Source organism: Mandrillus leucophaeus, unplaced genomic scaffold (assembly GCF_000951045.1).
Source record: "Mandrillus leucophaeus isolate KB7577 unplaced genomic scaffold, Mleu.le_1.0 Scaffold884, whole genome shotgun sequence".
Lineage (NCBI taxonomy): Eukaryota > Metazoa > Chordata > Mammalia > Primates > Cercopithecidae > Mandrillus > Mandrillus leucophaeus.
This window is the reverse complement of record NW_012109630.1, coordinates 740,895-753,985: the sequence shown is the minus strand read 5'-3', so window position 1 is coordinate 753,985 and position 13,091 is coordinate 740,895. Positions and strand designations below refer to the sequence as shown.

The window sequence follows — 13,091 nt, the reverse complement described above, 5'->3', positions numbered from 1 at the left end:
ATGAAGATAAACAAAGAGTATAGAATTTAATGTAAGTACCTTCATTTAATTCAAAATATGCAAAAAAGTATAAACTATACATTTTAAAGCTTTTATATGGTAAAACCAATAATCCCCTGACATAGACTTCAGAAAATACTTGTAGGAAAGTTCTCAACTATGTTTTATTTCCAGCTTCCTGGTTATTATCATCCAGTAAATAATTTTGAGCATCAGTTGTGTGAATTGTGTTCTGTTCTAAATTTGCTTCTCTTGAATCGTTTTGAAGCACCCATGTGCAGAAGGAAATTTCTAGTAGATAAATAGCTATTTAAAATTATGTTTAGTATTAACTTATACATGTAAATAAATATTAAAAGCCTCAAAACACGAACATCATAGGTGTGGCTAAAAGGCGGAATGCTGCACGGCATTAAAAATTCAGTTATTTTTATTGATGTTATCATAGATTCCAGCTCAGTATAATAAAGGCTGGGGCAAGATGCATATTTAAGAATATTCAAAGTTAGTTCCAGATAGCCCTAAGCTATTAAGAACCTGTGGTGTAATCAGAGAGCAGAGTCAGAAGTACATAGGAAGGGCTGTTAATGGATTATTAAGAGAAGCACAGAGGTATAAATAGACAGATAATTATTGGAAGCTGAGGATGGCTTTTGGCTGTTTTGACTGCTTAATGGATCAGAACATGGAGTTAGTCCCATCATGTTTTAAAGATATCAGCCATCTTTCTTGTCTTTTTTTATTATGGTAGGGTCTGGAAGCAAAGGATAGAAGTTGTGGAACTCATACATGTATGACACTTCCAACTTCGATTTCTTTATTCACATTTCTTTTCAACTTGATAGTTGATTCTGCCCGGTTTTCAGTAGACATACTGCACCATTGGGGAAGATACTAAACTATATATTTTCCTACACTTGTGCTTATAGGGTAGGGAAACAAAGTTTTAAATCCATCTGATACATCTAAATTAGGTAGACTTTCCAAATGATTATATTGAACATTAAATATCTAAGGAAATGCAATATTAATATTAGGAAAATATTTTAATTTTTAATGTAAATACTTTCTTGCTTAATGCCATTATATATAGATTAATGTATATTTACATAGCCTGATGAAACAGTGCTGATTCAATTAAACCAAACTCTAGCAAAGCTAAGACAATGCAGTGGGAGTTTTAAGGGTTTCAGATAGATTTGTGTGTATGTGCTTTATCATTACTATTATTTTTTAACTGAGAAAGAAATTAATTCAGATATTTAAACTCATGAGTAGAAAATTCTTTAACAAGCATAGGTTACAATCCCAAATGCTGTGGATGGTTACCAATAAAAGAAGCAGGCATCTGTTCTCAGATGTGTGAAGAATGAAATGCCGCTTGTTTCATTACTCACTATAATATTTTTGGTGTCATACGATGGAGTCAAACTGTCTAGCCTCACTGATATTTGGAAAGAGGAATCTTATTTTTCTTTCTCTAGAGAAATATCATGGATAAATATATCTTTAATGGTTTTTGGCCTTTAAGTAACAGTACTTAAGTTTTCGTACATTTTTTATGGTCATGTCGAATCATGAAAGATTAACATTGATAAAGTATTCTATATTTTGCTCTTAGTGAAATTCATTGTTACGCTTTGTATTAAATACGAAAATTTAAAAAGTGTATGACTAGTGAAAACTCTAAGTTGTTTCCTTGTAGTTTAAAAAAATCGAATATACTTCTTTAACTTTATAACAACTATTTGGGGAAAAAGTATGACATAATTGTTTATCTGAATTAATTTTTGCTGCTTATGCATTTAAAAATAAACAGCACTATAAGAGAGTAACTTTGAAAGGTAAAAGGGAAATTAAATAACTAAAGATGAAAACAAGTGTAATTTGAATTTTACTTTTAAGGAGAAATTTATGTGGAACTGTGGTTTACAATAATTGTTGACATATTCCCCTAAGTACTGTGTCTGTGATTTTTTCATGGTATCAATCATTTAAAGCAATTTAGGTAATAACATTCTGACATGCATTTCTGGTATTTTATTTACACATTTGCCTATATCATTGTAATGCAGTACCTTTCTGATTTGGTACAGTAAATGCACTCTGTAATATCTATTATGGCATGGTCAAAGGATAATTTATTGTCAAATAGAAAAATAGGTCAACACTAATGTCACTTGATGATCAACCCCCACCCCTCAAAGTTTAATAAAACATCTCACCAGTATGCATTCCAGTGCAGTGGTTGATATTTTATTAGGACTACCTGGCTATAGCAGTAGTGTAATTACTGAGCTGTCAGAGTGATAAGTGGGATTAATGGCAGCCTGATGCACTTTAGTCTGCAGAGCGCTTAGAGAATTGCAAGATGGTATTATTATCAGAGTCTGCCCATTCTGGCATATTCATGACACCAAAGGAAAAAAGAATGCTACAATTCAGGTTTGCGTGGCCCTGCCTCATTAACATCTGACATTTTCAACAGCTGTTATTTGTGAACTAGCTCAATAATAAAAGGAGAATTATTTGGTAAAGAGGCTTAATAACCACAACTAAAAATCCTTACATTGTCAATGCTGTTAAGTGAATCTGTTTATGTTGAATATAAGATTTCTCTGGAAGAACAGAAAAATACACTGCACATTAATTTCGTTCACTTGTACCTGCTGACATTGTAACTTTATTTTTTAATTGTGTTATTATTCAAGCTGGGTGTTAGAAAAAAGAAAAGCAGGAAACTTGTGACTTCATAGGGACAACCAGAATTCATATGATGTGCCATATATATATATATGTGTGTGTGTGTGTGCGCGCGCCCACTCCTGTGTAATGGCAGATATTTTTACAACTGTTGAAAAGACATTTTTTCAAAATAAGATATTTAAGTTGGCTTATTATTTCTTTTTAGCTATTTTATATTGCAGCGGAAAAGAAAATCCTTTCAAACCACTATTAATGCTCAGTATATTTATCCACATGACAGTTACACATATAAATATCACCTCATTTTAACATCAAGGATCAAATAGGCCATACATTATGGAGATTTTTATATTGTTTGCAATGTATGCTGCAGATTATACTTTGAAGAAATTATTTTGAACTCAACCATAGTGTTTCAGGGAAAAAACGTTAAGTATGAGCAGACAGGAATTCAACTAAATGATAGATGTGAATCTAACAATGGCATTTACAGAAATGATAGGGGAGAGGTTTAATGACTACATTTCAGAGAGGACAATTGATTATGAAAAGCCTTTGGTACTCATTGTGTAAAATTTAATTTAGAGAGAAGGCTAAGGGCACAAACCAGAGAAAAGAGATCAGATTTAAAAACAAGATATTAATTAGGTACTGAGAAATTGGTTCAGACAATGAAGAGGGCTCTCTTGCTCACAAAAGAATGACAAGGAGACTGGTATTGTTTTCATGAAGGAAATGAACCAAGGTCTTTACACATAGAAGTGTATAGAAAATGAGCTACCTAGTCACCTTTGTCACTGAGCAATGTAGGATTCATTCTTAGTAAAATTCTTGGAGAATGTTGTTTTTCGGACACATGTGGCAGTAGTATATTTTCCTTAGTTGTCTATCTCCACACTCATTTCTTTCTACTCCCACTCTCACTTTATACTAAACCAAATTCATTAGTTTACCTACCCTGTCACGTTCTTTTCTTTCCAGGCACTGGTGCATACTTTTTCTATTCTTGGTTAATTATCCTGAATGACCCTGCACTCAGAATCCCACTGTCGTTTGCTTTCCTAATGTCCACTCATTCTTCAAGCTTCTATTTCAGTATTATTCCTCCCATGAAGCGTGTCCTATCTCCCTCCAGGACTACTGTCTTTCATCTGTGTTCCCTTAGCATGCTATATTTCACCCAAATTCTCATTGACCACATTGAACAATGTGTGACTTTTTCTGTGTCTGTACTTCATTCAAACTGCATGTTCTGTGATATCAGGACCATGGTGATCTTTTCCCAACACTTTTATATTCTCATATCCCAGGTTCTGCTATGTAATGGAGGCTTATTAAATATGTATTAAATGAATGAATAAATGAAGAAAAACACATACAAGTTAATGTGCAAATAAAGGATGAGTCTAGCCATTGGCTTTAGTTGTCCTGAATGAATAATTATAGAATGTGGTTCTAACAATGTGGTTCCAACTGTGAACACTAGAATCACTTCAGAGGCCCTTTTCAAAATGCAGATTCCCAGGCCAGTCACTTGGACTCAGGAGGGGCTCCTCTGTGAAGTCTGTGCCATTTATCAAGCTTCCCAGGTGGTTCTTAGGTGCAACAAAGTTGAAATGTAATCTCTGACCAGTTCCCCAGGAAGGACAGTCTGAGATGAGATTAATATGCAGGAAGTTTATATGCAGGTTAACATCTGTAGAAGAGTGAAGGAAGTGGGGTTGAGCAAATAGTCACAATAAATGCTTCAGTGGCTCCTTGCAGACTAGTTCCCCAAATATGGGAATGGGTAGCGATCCTGTAACCCCACTCACTGGCCTTGAATTGGATGTGTGCTGCTACTGGAAAGGAGGCTGACCTTGTTGGAGCCCCATTCTCTTCAGCAGCAGAGGGAAGGCAGTTGTGGGAATAGAGCTTTGGTCCTGAAGGGGGTGGATCTGGGCTATGCTTTGAAGCATCTATTTCAGAACTCAGTTGTCATGTGAATGGGATGGAGGCTGAAAGACTTCAGAAGATTGGAAAGAGAGAGAGGTAGAGAGGGAAGCTGGAAGGAGGGAAGTGTGGAAGAAAGGATATTTCAAGTGGTAAAATAAGACTTTACCTTTGATCTTTGCATTTGTATAATAATTTTGGTCTAAAAGAATTACAAACCTTATCATAAAAAACTGCGTGCAAGTATTGTCAGCATAGTGAAGGATCAAACAAAACTGATAGAGTGAGGGAATAGTATGTCCTAAATAAGTATGATTCTCTTAAAATCAAGAAGGAACTCTGAGAGGAGGGGCAGTTACTAGCCAGCATGATTCTCATTTATGCATCCCAGGAGGAGTGCCAAAGGTGAAACACAGAAACTTTGTATTTATTACTTAAAAATGTTTGTACTTAAAAATGATACAATTTTATTTATACTTACTAGACACACACTCTGAATGGGTATAAGGTAGAAAATATATAGATTATCTCACTTGTAGTTTCTTAACATAGTTATTTTATTTCCTAGATGCCTGAAATGTGCAGATGCCCCCTGTCAGAAGAGCTGCCCAACTAATCTTGATATTAAATCATTCATCACAAGTATTGCAAACAAGGTAAATTCAGATTTAACTCCGCAAATGAAAATAATAACAGTATTTGATCTTGTTCTCTATTATTATCTGTGGATACAACATACAGCTTGTCTTAGCAAATCCAGTTAAAGCATTAAATATGACTTCTATAGGCATTTAAAAATGTGGCACATTTATTAATTAAGCCTTCCAAGTTGTGATTTATCATGAAAATCCATGTTCATTGTTTTCTGTTTTGAAAATTAGTTTGTGTTAAAATGAATTGATTTTTAAAATTCAGGACCCTGAATAGATTCACTTTAGTTTATGCTTGCTAAATACTCATAGACAGGAACTGTCATTGATCATCAAAACACATGATTTGTGAAACATCTATGAAAGTATGCTTTGATAGTAAGTCTAGCACACAGATATTTCAAGGGAATAGACTTTATCTATAAAATTCAGTTAATTTGTTTAAGATTTGAAATAATTCATAATGACTCGTAGAGTTGTAGCAAAAAAAATACAACAAAAATTAGAAAAAAAAATGGCTTATATGGGTTTGAGAAGAACAAAAGGAATTTTGATCTTTAATTTTTTAAAAACTCAATGTAAGTCTAAGTCCAGTTTTCATTCACGAAGTGAATGGTTGATTGATTGAATAATTAATAATACCTATTGTTTTTGTGAAGAGGGCATTGTGAGCTCTTGCCCAAGTGTCTAATCCTTTAAGGATGAACAAAGGCTGAAGAAAGTCTCCGATAAAGATACAGAGAATCCTTTCACAACGTTTAACACTAATTTTCTAAAATGCTGTAAAGATACCTTAACTCCTTACTCCTTCAACAGCCAGGTACCTTTTTACATATAAAGATTTGTTCTTAATATTTCAAGTACTTAAAATAGTTAATTTAGGAGAAAAGTGATAAATACTTTTATATCAATTTAGGGTTTTGAAAGAATTTAAAAATTATTCCTGCATGGTCAGATTTAAATCTGAATTGTCAGATTTGTTAGGATTTGAAGTCTGGTTTGAACTTTTAGATAAACCACTTATTGTGAAACTGGGGAAAATTACCTCCTTACTTTCACTTATGAAGGGAAAGGTAGCATCTAACTTACAGAGTTGCAGTATAAACTGAATAATATTTTCATATGAAAATGTCTAATATAGTGGTTACTCAACAATTTTTATGTGGAATTATTAGTTTCCCTAGTCATTCAATATGGTAAATACTATAGAAGTGATTGCTGTTTTTGAAATAAATTGCTATTTATAAAATCATATTTTTAATAAAGATCTCATCAGAAAAGGAGTGTCCAAAGTTTGAAGTCTAAAGTATTTTTGCTAAACATATATCTAAGTTCACACTCTTCATATCAAGCATGAGGAAATATGAGAATTATGACGGCCTATCTTAGAAGATCCATGCTTCCCGAGGTTTTTCGTAGATATTTCAGAATCAGTAGTTATTTTGAGTACACACTTCATTTATTCAGGGTCTACACAATATGTAGAAAAAAAGACAAAAGGGATTCTTAGAGAAGTTTATAAAATGTCTAAGCAAGATCACAGTCATCTCTATTTTTGGAAATCCACTTTCTGTTTCATTAATTTGTTCATATTCTTTACCTAATGGTACATTGTGCTTAGATATCTATTTAAAATATTTTTATATGAATATGAGATATTTGAAGATGATTAATTGAGAAGATAATATGTTGTTAAACATTAAAAAAAAACTCTCATAATTTTTTGTTGGAGAATCACTGTAGCAATTATAAAAGGTCAAAAATTGTTGTTCTTTAAAGCCTGTAGCTTTTTAGATATTTACCAGCTGTGTACAATGTAGTCTGTCCCACATTGCTTTGCCAGTGGACCTCAACACAGGAGGGGGTTCTTTCCAGGTTGAGAGAGTAATTGAATCACCAGACTCAATGAGCCTTGCGCCTCTTTGAGAAAAGGATGTCACTTGTTTTGTATTGTGTTAGGCTTCTGAGATTCAGTGGAGTTTAGGCCAATACTTCCATTCTTCATTTTCTTGCAAACTGGATTACAGCTCTAGTTTTGAAAGGTACACTCAATGCTATTGTCCCCCCTCAGTCAGTTTTTCTCTGTTTGGTTTGTGCAAGCTGTTGTTTGCAATTGTATCTCTCAATTGGAAGTACACATTTCAGATTCGTCAAACTGTGAATACTGGGTTATATTTCTTGATAGATTTTCTTTTAAAAAACACTACTTTATATGAGAATGCATGCGATCAGTCTATAATATAGTGAAATAAATGGCTGTTTTAAACAGTGTTCCTTGATTTCGGGATCCTTTATTTAAAACAATAGCGATATGTTCTCTTTAAAACTTTTACATCAAATTGTAAGCCATCGATTTTCCATGATTTTGCATGTGTTTATAAAATCTGTATACTCAGATTAGTGTGGCTTTTGTGTATAGATAAATAAATGTATAATATATGTTACAGAAAAGCTGACTAAATGACACAATGTAAAAGAAAAGTTTTTTATTTGTGATAGATCCTTACTAAAAGTAACTGGAAGTTAAAGGAATAACAAAATCGAAGTAGCAGAAATTATTGATAATAATGTTTGCATTTATAAGAAAGTTACCTTGATATGTTTGTGTTTGTATGTGTGTATGTATGTATGTATGATCGAGAGGGCTCTATATTGTATATATATTGTACACACACACACACATACACACACATATATTACAGCTGTTACAAAGCAGAAAAGCAGAAATGTAAGCAGAAATGTAACCCATAGATTTGGTGCTTCTGCTTTCCAGCTTGCCTTTTAGTTTCAATGGCTGTATGGTTTATACTCTTATCAAACAAAGTATTTATCATTTCCAGAATAATTTTCTAAAGCTTTGCTGAATTCTGACTTCCTTGCTCAGTAACTGTAGTTGCTCCCCAGTGCCTAGAAGTTAATGTCCAAATACATAATCTACTATGTAAGTTGATTGAGTTTTCTCCTATTATATTAAAGAAGTAAGTAGAAGAAAAAAAAATGTTAGAAAGTTCATAATTTATCACCCAGTAATTTTTAAAAATGTAAAGATTTAGTTATATGCAACAAAAAGTGGTGATAAGATTTCAGGTTTCCCTTGGTACACGAGGTCAGTTCCTTCATCTTTATTGTTGGATAATAAGTATTTACCCCTCTATCCATTTCAAGAGTATTGACTTATCTATCTGCCATAAGATGGTGCTCAAGAGAACAAAGCTTTAAAACAAAACAAAAGAAAACCTCTATCTCCTTTGACCAGCATGTCTCCAAAGTTACAGAATTACATTTAGGAGGAATATTTTAGAAAATGTCCATAATACACAAGTATATAGAAACAGAAAATAGATAAGTGATTTCCTGGGACTTGGTTTGGAGATTTGGGCAAAAATAGGTGAGGAGTATTTATAAAAGTGGATAATGACTACCAGTGGTGATGGAGTATCTGTTTTGAGTGATCAAAAATCAGTGTTCTAAATTAATTGGTATACATATGATATGTGAATTATATCTTAATGAAGCTCTACATGCACACGCATGCACACACACCCACCCACCTCTATCTCTGTTACATTCTTAGAAGGTACACAGGCTATAATCCTTCAGAGTTGCAGAGTTGAGTGTGCCATGTGATTTAAATAAGTAATTCTGAACTCATGTGCCAGTTTTCATTACAGATGACCTGCCAATTTTGGCGTATGTATTATGGGTTGGTTTGTGTCATTTAGAATATCAGTGTGAGTGGGTTTTGTGTCATAGAATAATTCTAAATGTGAATAATTTAATTCTAAATAATTCTAAATGTGAATAAATCACATTTTTGTCCATTTTTTCAATGTCGCGATTTCCATGTGGAAGCAGTTCTACTTGGAATAAATAAAATTTTATTCAGAAAAGGTTTTTTGTTGTTATTGCCAGACTATCTTAATTTTTGTTTCTCAACTATTTTTATTTCCATTTTTTTACTTTTGAAAAGTTTTTTCACTAACTGTAGAATTCAGGCTTGGCAATGATTATTATTATTTTTTCACCTCATAGAACTTACCATTTTGGGGCCTTTTATCAAACAATGCTACTATTGAAAAATGAATGGAAGTCTAATTACTGTTCATTTGAGGTTAATATGCCTTTAGTGTGCTGTTTTAAAGATCTTTTAGTTTTTGATGTTCAACAATTTTATCATGATTTATCTAAGTCCATATTTCTTTTTACTTGTCCGACTTATTTTTCTTTGGAATTATTGAAACTGGATTGATTTCTTTCATCATTTTGGGAAATAACTCACTGTCTCTCTTTCTTTATGAAGCTCTTATTAGATACATGTTAAATCTTTTTACTTTGTTCTCAAGGACTCTCATGTTTCATACATTTGTCTTTTTATTTATAATGTGGGGGTTTCATTATGGATAATTTCCTTCAATTCTACTTGGAAGTTTACTAATAATTTCTTCACCAGTTTCAAATATGCCGTTAAAATGGTCCATTGAGTTTTGAGCTACAATTATATCTTTCATTTCTGAGAGTTTTTTGGTGCTTTTTTTTTTTCTAATCTGCCAGCTTTTTATTAATCTTTTTGAGCCTTTTATTATTTTTTTATTTTAATTTTTTTTTGAGACAGAGTCTTGCTCTGTCGCCCAGACTGGATGGAGTGCAGTGGTGCGATCTCGGCTCACTGCAAGCTCTGCCTCCCGGGTTCACTCCATTCTTCTGCCTCAGCCTCCCAAGTAGCTGGGACCACTGGCGCCCGCCACCACGCCATGCCTGGCTAATTTTTTTTTTTTTTTTTTTTGTATTTTTATTAGAGACGGGGTTTCACTGTGTTAGCCAGGATGATCTCGATCTCCTCACCTCGAGATCCTCCCGCCTTGGCCTCCCAAAGTGCTGGGATTACATGCCTGAGCCACCGTGCCTGGCCGCCTTTTATTTCTTAAAACTTAAAATACTCATTTTCATATTGTCAGTTTTACTATTCAAAGTCTCTATGAGTCTGATGATACTGTCTATGCTATCTGTTGCCTCCACTGAGTGCTTTGTGTTGCCTAAAGTTCATTGAATTATTATTATTATTATTTTTTACTCTGCTCATTTGTGTTGATGCCTTATTGGAGGAAATTCTCCGAGAACCGTGAAGAATACATATTTCTTTACAAGGGATTTATATTTGCTTCCCTCAGGCAGTGGTTTTACCGCCAGTCCTCTGGGACCACCTTAAACTAAATTCCACACTTGATGTTTTTTTTTCAAGTCACCAAGATTGTGTGAATAAGGCCAAAAATAAAAATTATAAATTTAATTTGCTGAGGACATTATTTTCCCTCTTTTTCTTGTGTACCCAAGTTTAAGACTGAAAAGTTTCTGTGCAATTCCTGGTGGGACCTAGGTAGGATGAATTTTAATTTCTCTTTCTGGTGATGTGGACTTATGCAATCCTAGCTTTATTATTGAGTCTTATGTTAGACTCAGACTTTAGGTGGACCTTGGATTTTTTTTTTAAAAACGTATGTTCTCAGAGACCCTTAAAACAGAAGCGTTTGTTTACATGGTTTGGCAAATGCCTTTAAGATGATTCCCATTGATTTCTCTGGTCTACTTACTGCCTTGTTATTTTCAGTCCTTGGACATGCCTATTCATGGGTACATTTAAGATGACTTAAAAGCTATTTTCCTATAATTTTAATTTCTAATTAGAAGAGTCATAGCAGATAACTAGTTCTGAATATGCCCTGGAAAGGAGCAATAGATATTTAAGAATGAGTGGATAGTCTAGATCGGTAAAAATCCAGAGGTTTTGTAGGAAAATAGAGGAATAGTAATTGGGGAGATATATGGAAGAAAGAAACTTTAAAAAATAAGACAAAAATATGTATTATATCAGATACTGATACTATAAAGCTACTGTAATCAAAACAATGTAGTATTGGTGCAGGAATATACATTTCTCAAACAGATGAGAATCTATAAATATAACCAAGTAAATATGAGTATGTAATATGTAATAAGGAAGATATTTCAATTCAGTGGAAAATGAATGACTTCTTCAATAAGTAGTTCTGGAATAATTTTGACTTTACTTTTGCAATCGTTCATAGGTTATCTCCTAGAATACTTTTCAGGTGGACTAACCTTCTACATATTAAAAATACGTATTTAAGTGTAATTTAAATTACATTCAGCTATAAAGTATAGGAGAGCAAATTTGACTACCTGCATTTTAAAAATGTATTTTAAAACAAAAAACTAACCACACTTGAAACCAAGTGAAAAATTGTTTGCCATACATATTTCAGTCCATGTGTTAACGTCTTCGTTAATCAAAGAGCTCCTGAAAATTTGGATAACTCAGTGCAGGCATGGGCAAAGATTTTACTATTATAGAAGTCATAGAAGTGACTATTAATCATATTGAAGTTAGCCTACTTGCATATTAGTCAGCAAGATGTAAGGGAAAAGATGAGATACCAGTTTTCTCTCATCAAATTGTTGAAGTTGGAAAGTAAACCCCTATATTACTCAGGTGGAAGGAAAGAACTTTTATGTGGTGGGTATATATTTGAGAATTAAAAATATATGTACTGTTTCACCAGCATGCTTTATTAATTCGTTCTACCTAGAGAAATAAAGTAATTACAACGTAAAGGGACACATATACAAGGGTTTTGTTTAAAGCAATTATAGCATCATTTGAAGTAATAAAAAATTGGTAAAGACTTCAGTATCAGCTCAATCTATTAAGTTATATTTATATTATGGAAGGTTAAGAAGCAATTCTTAAAAGTGCATTTTGTATTTATTGGTCTAAAAGTATATTTGTAGTAAGTGAAAAAGGACAAAATGCATAGTAATGTGAACAGCATGACAGTATTTTTAGAAAAAAAGTTCATCTGTATATAAACAAAAAAGGAGAGGATGTAATTTAACTTTAGTTTCTTCATTTGATTGAGGTTAGTGTAGGGTGAAGCTAGGTTTCTAACATTTTCCTTATAAATTTCTAAATTACTTTGCTTCTTATAATGAACATATGTTTTATAATAAAAATAATATATTAAAATTCAGTAGTAAAATTAAATAAAATAAAACTGAGAGGTTTTACAATAGCACATGACAGACCCTATTCTGAGTTTTCATTGTGGTATAAAGAGTGAGTGAAAGATCAAGATTTTTCCCCCAAATGGCTAAAATAGTTCCAAATATGATTTTTGAATAATGTTCTAGTATACTAATGCCACCTTTATTGCCTATTTAATTCCATATTTATTTAGATCTGTTTTCAAATCTTCTTTGTACTACCTATCTATATGTAATAGGACCAAGCTTTTTTAATTCCTATGCTGTGTAGTATATTTTGTTACTAACTAAAAGTATCTCCTTGATATGACATTTATTTTCAAAGTATCCTAGCTTTTTCCTGCATGTAAAACTAGCTTTGTAAGCTGAAAAAGAGTTCTACAGAATAAATATTGAGCACAATATTCAGACTATAATGAAATATTAATTTCTAATTATTAATGTAAATGTATGCACACTTTGACTCATTCATTTATCACTAATGTTACTGTAGTTAATGTAACGATTAAGGAAATTTTCCAGAATCCAGACTTTAATTTTAATAAATAACTTCCTAGTCTTGAATCTGGCAAATTGTGGAATACTAAATTTACTAGAGTTAAAGACAAAGGACTGGAGTATTATTTTTAAAATAGCACATCTTAATTAATATATGGTGTGAAGAGGATAGATGGATATAACGTTATCTATTGAATTATTAATGCTTATATAAAATCTATCTTGTTTCTGTTTTTATATATATAT

The 13,091-nt window shown here is 32.6% G+C and overlaps 1 protein-coding gene across 3 annotated transcripts in view; it reads left to right on the top strand.

Annotated features, from left to right (window-relative positions):
• DPYD (dihydropyrimidine dehydrogenase) overlaps positions 1-13,091 on the top strand; it is a 903,050-nt gene that overhangs the window by 213,079 nt on the left and 676,880 nt on the right. For all 3 annotated transcript variants that reach the window (XR_001004797.1, XM_011969334.1, XM_011969335.1), the window contains exon 4: positions 5,207-5,294. Coding sequence is in view for 2 of the 3 variants with exons in the window: in XM_011969334.1 (XP_011824724.1) it covers positions 5,207-5,294 (88 nt within the window). In the remaining variant the exon portion in view is untranslated. The remainder of the gene's footprint in view (positions 1-5,206; positions 5,295-13,091) is intronic.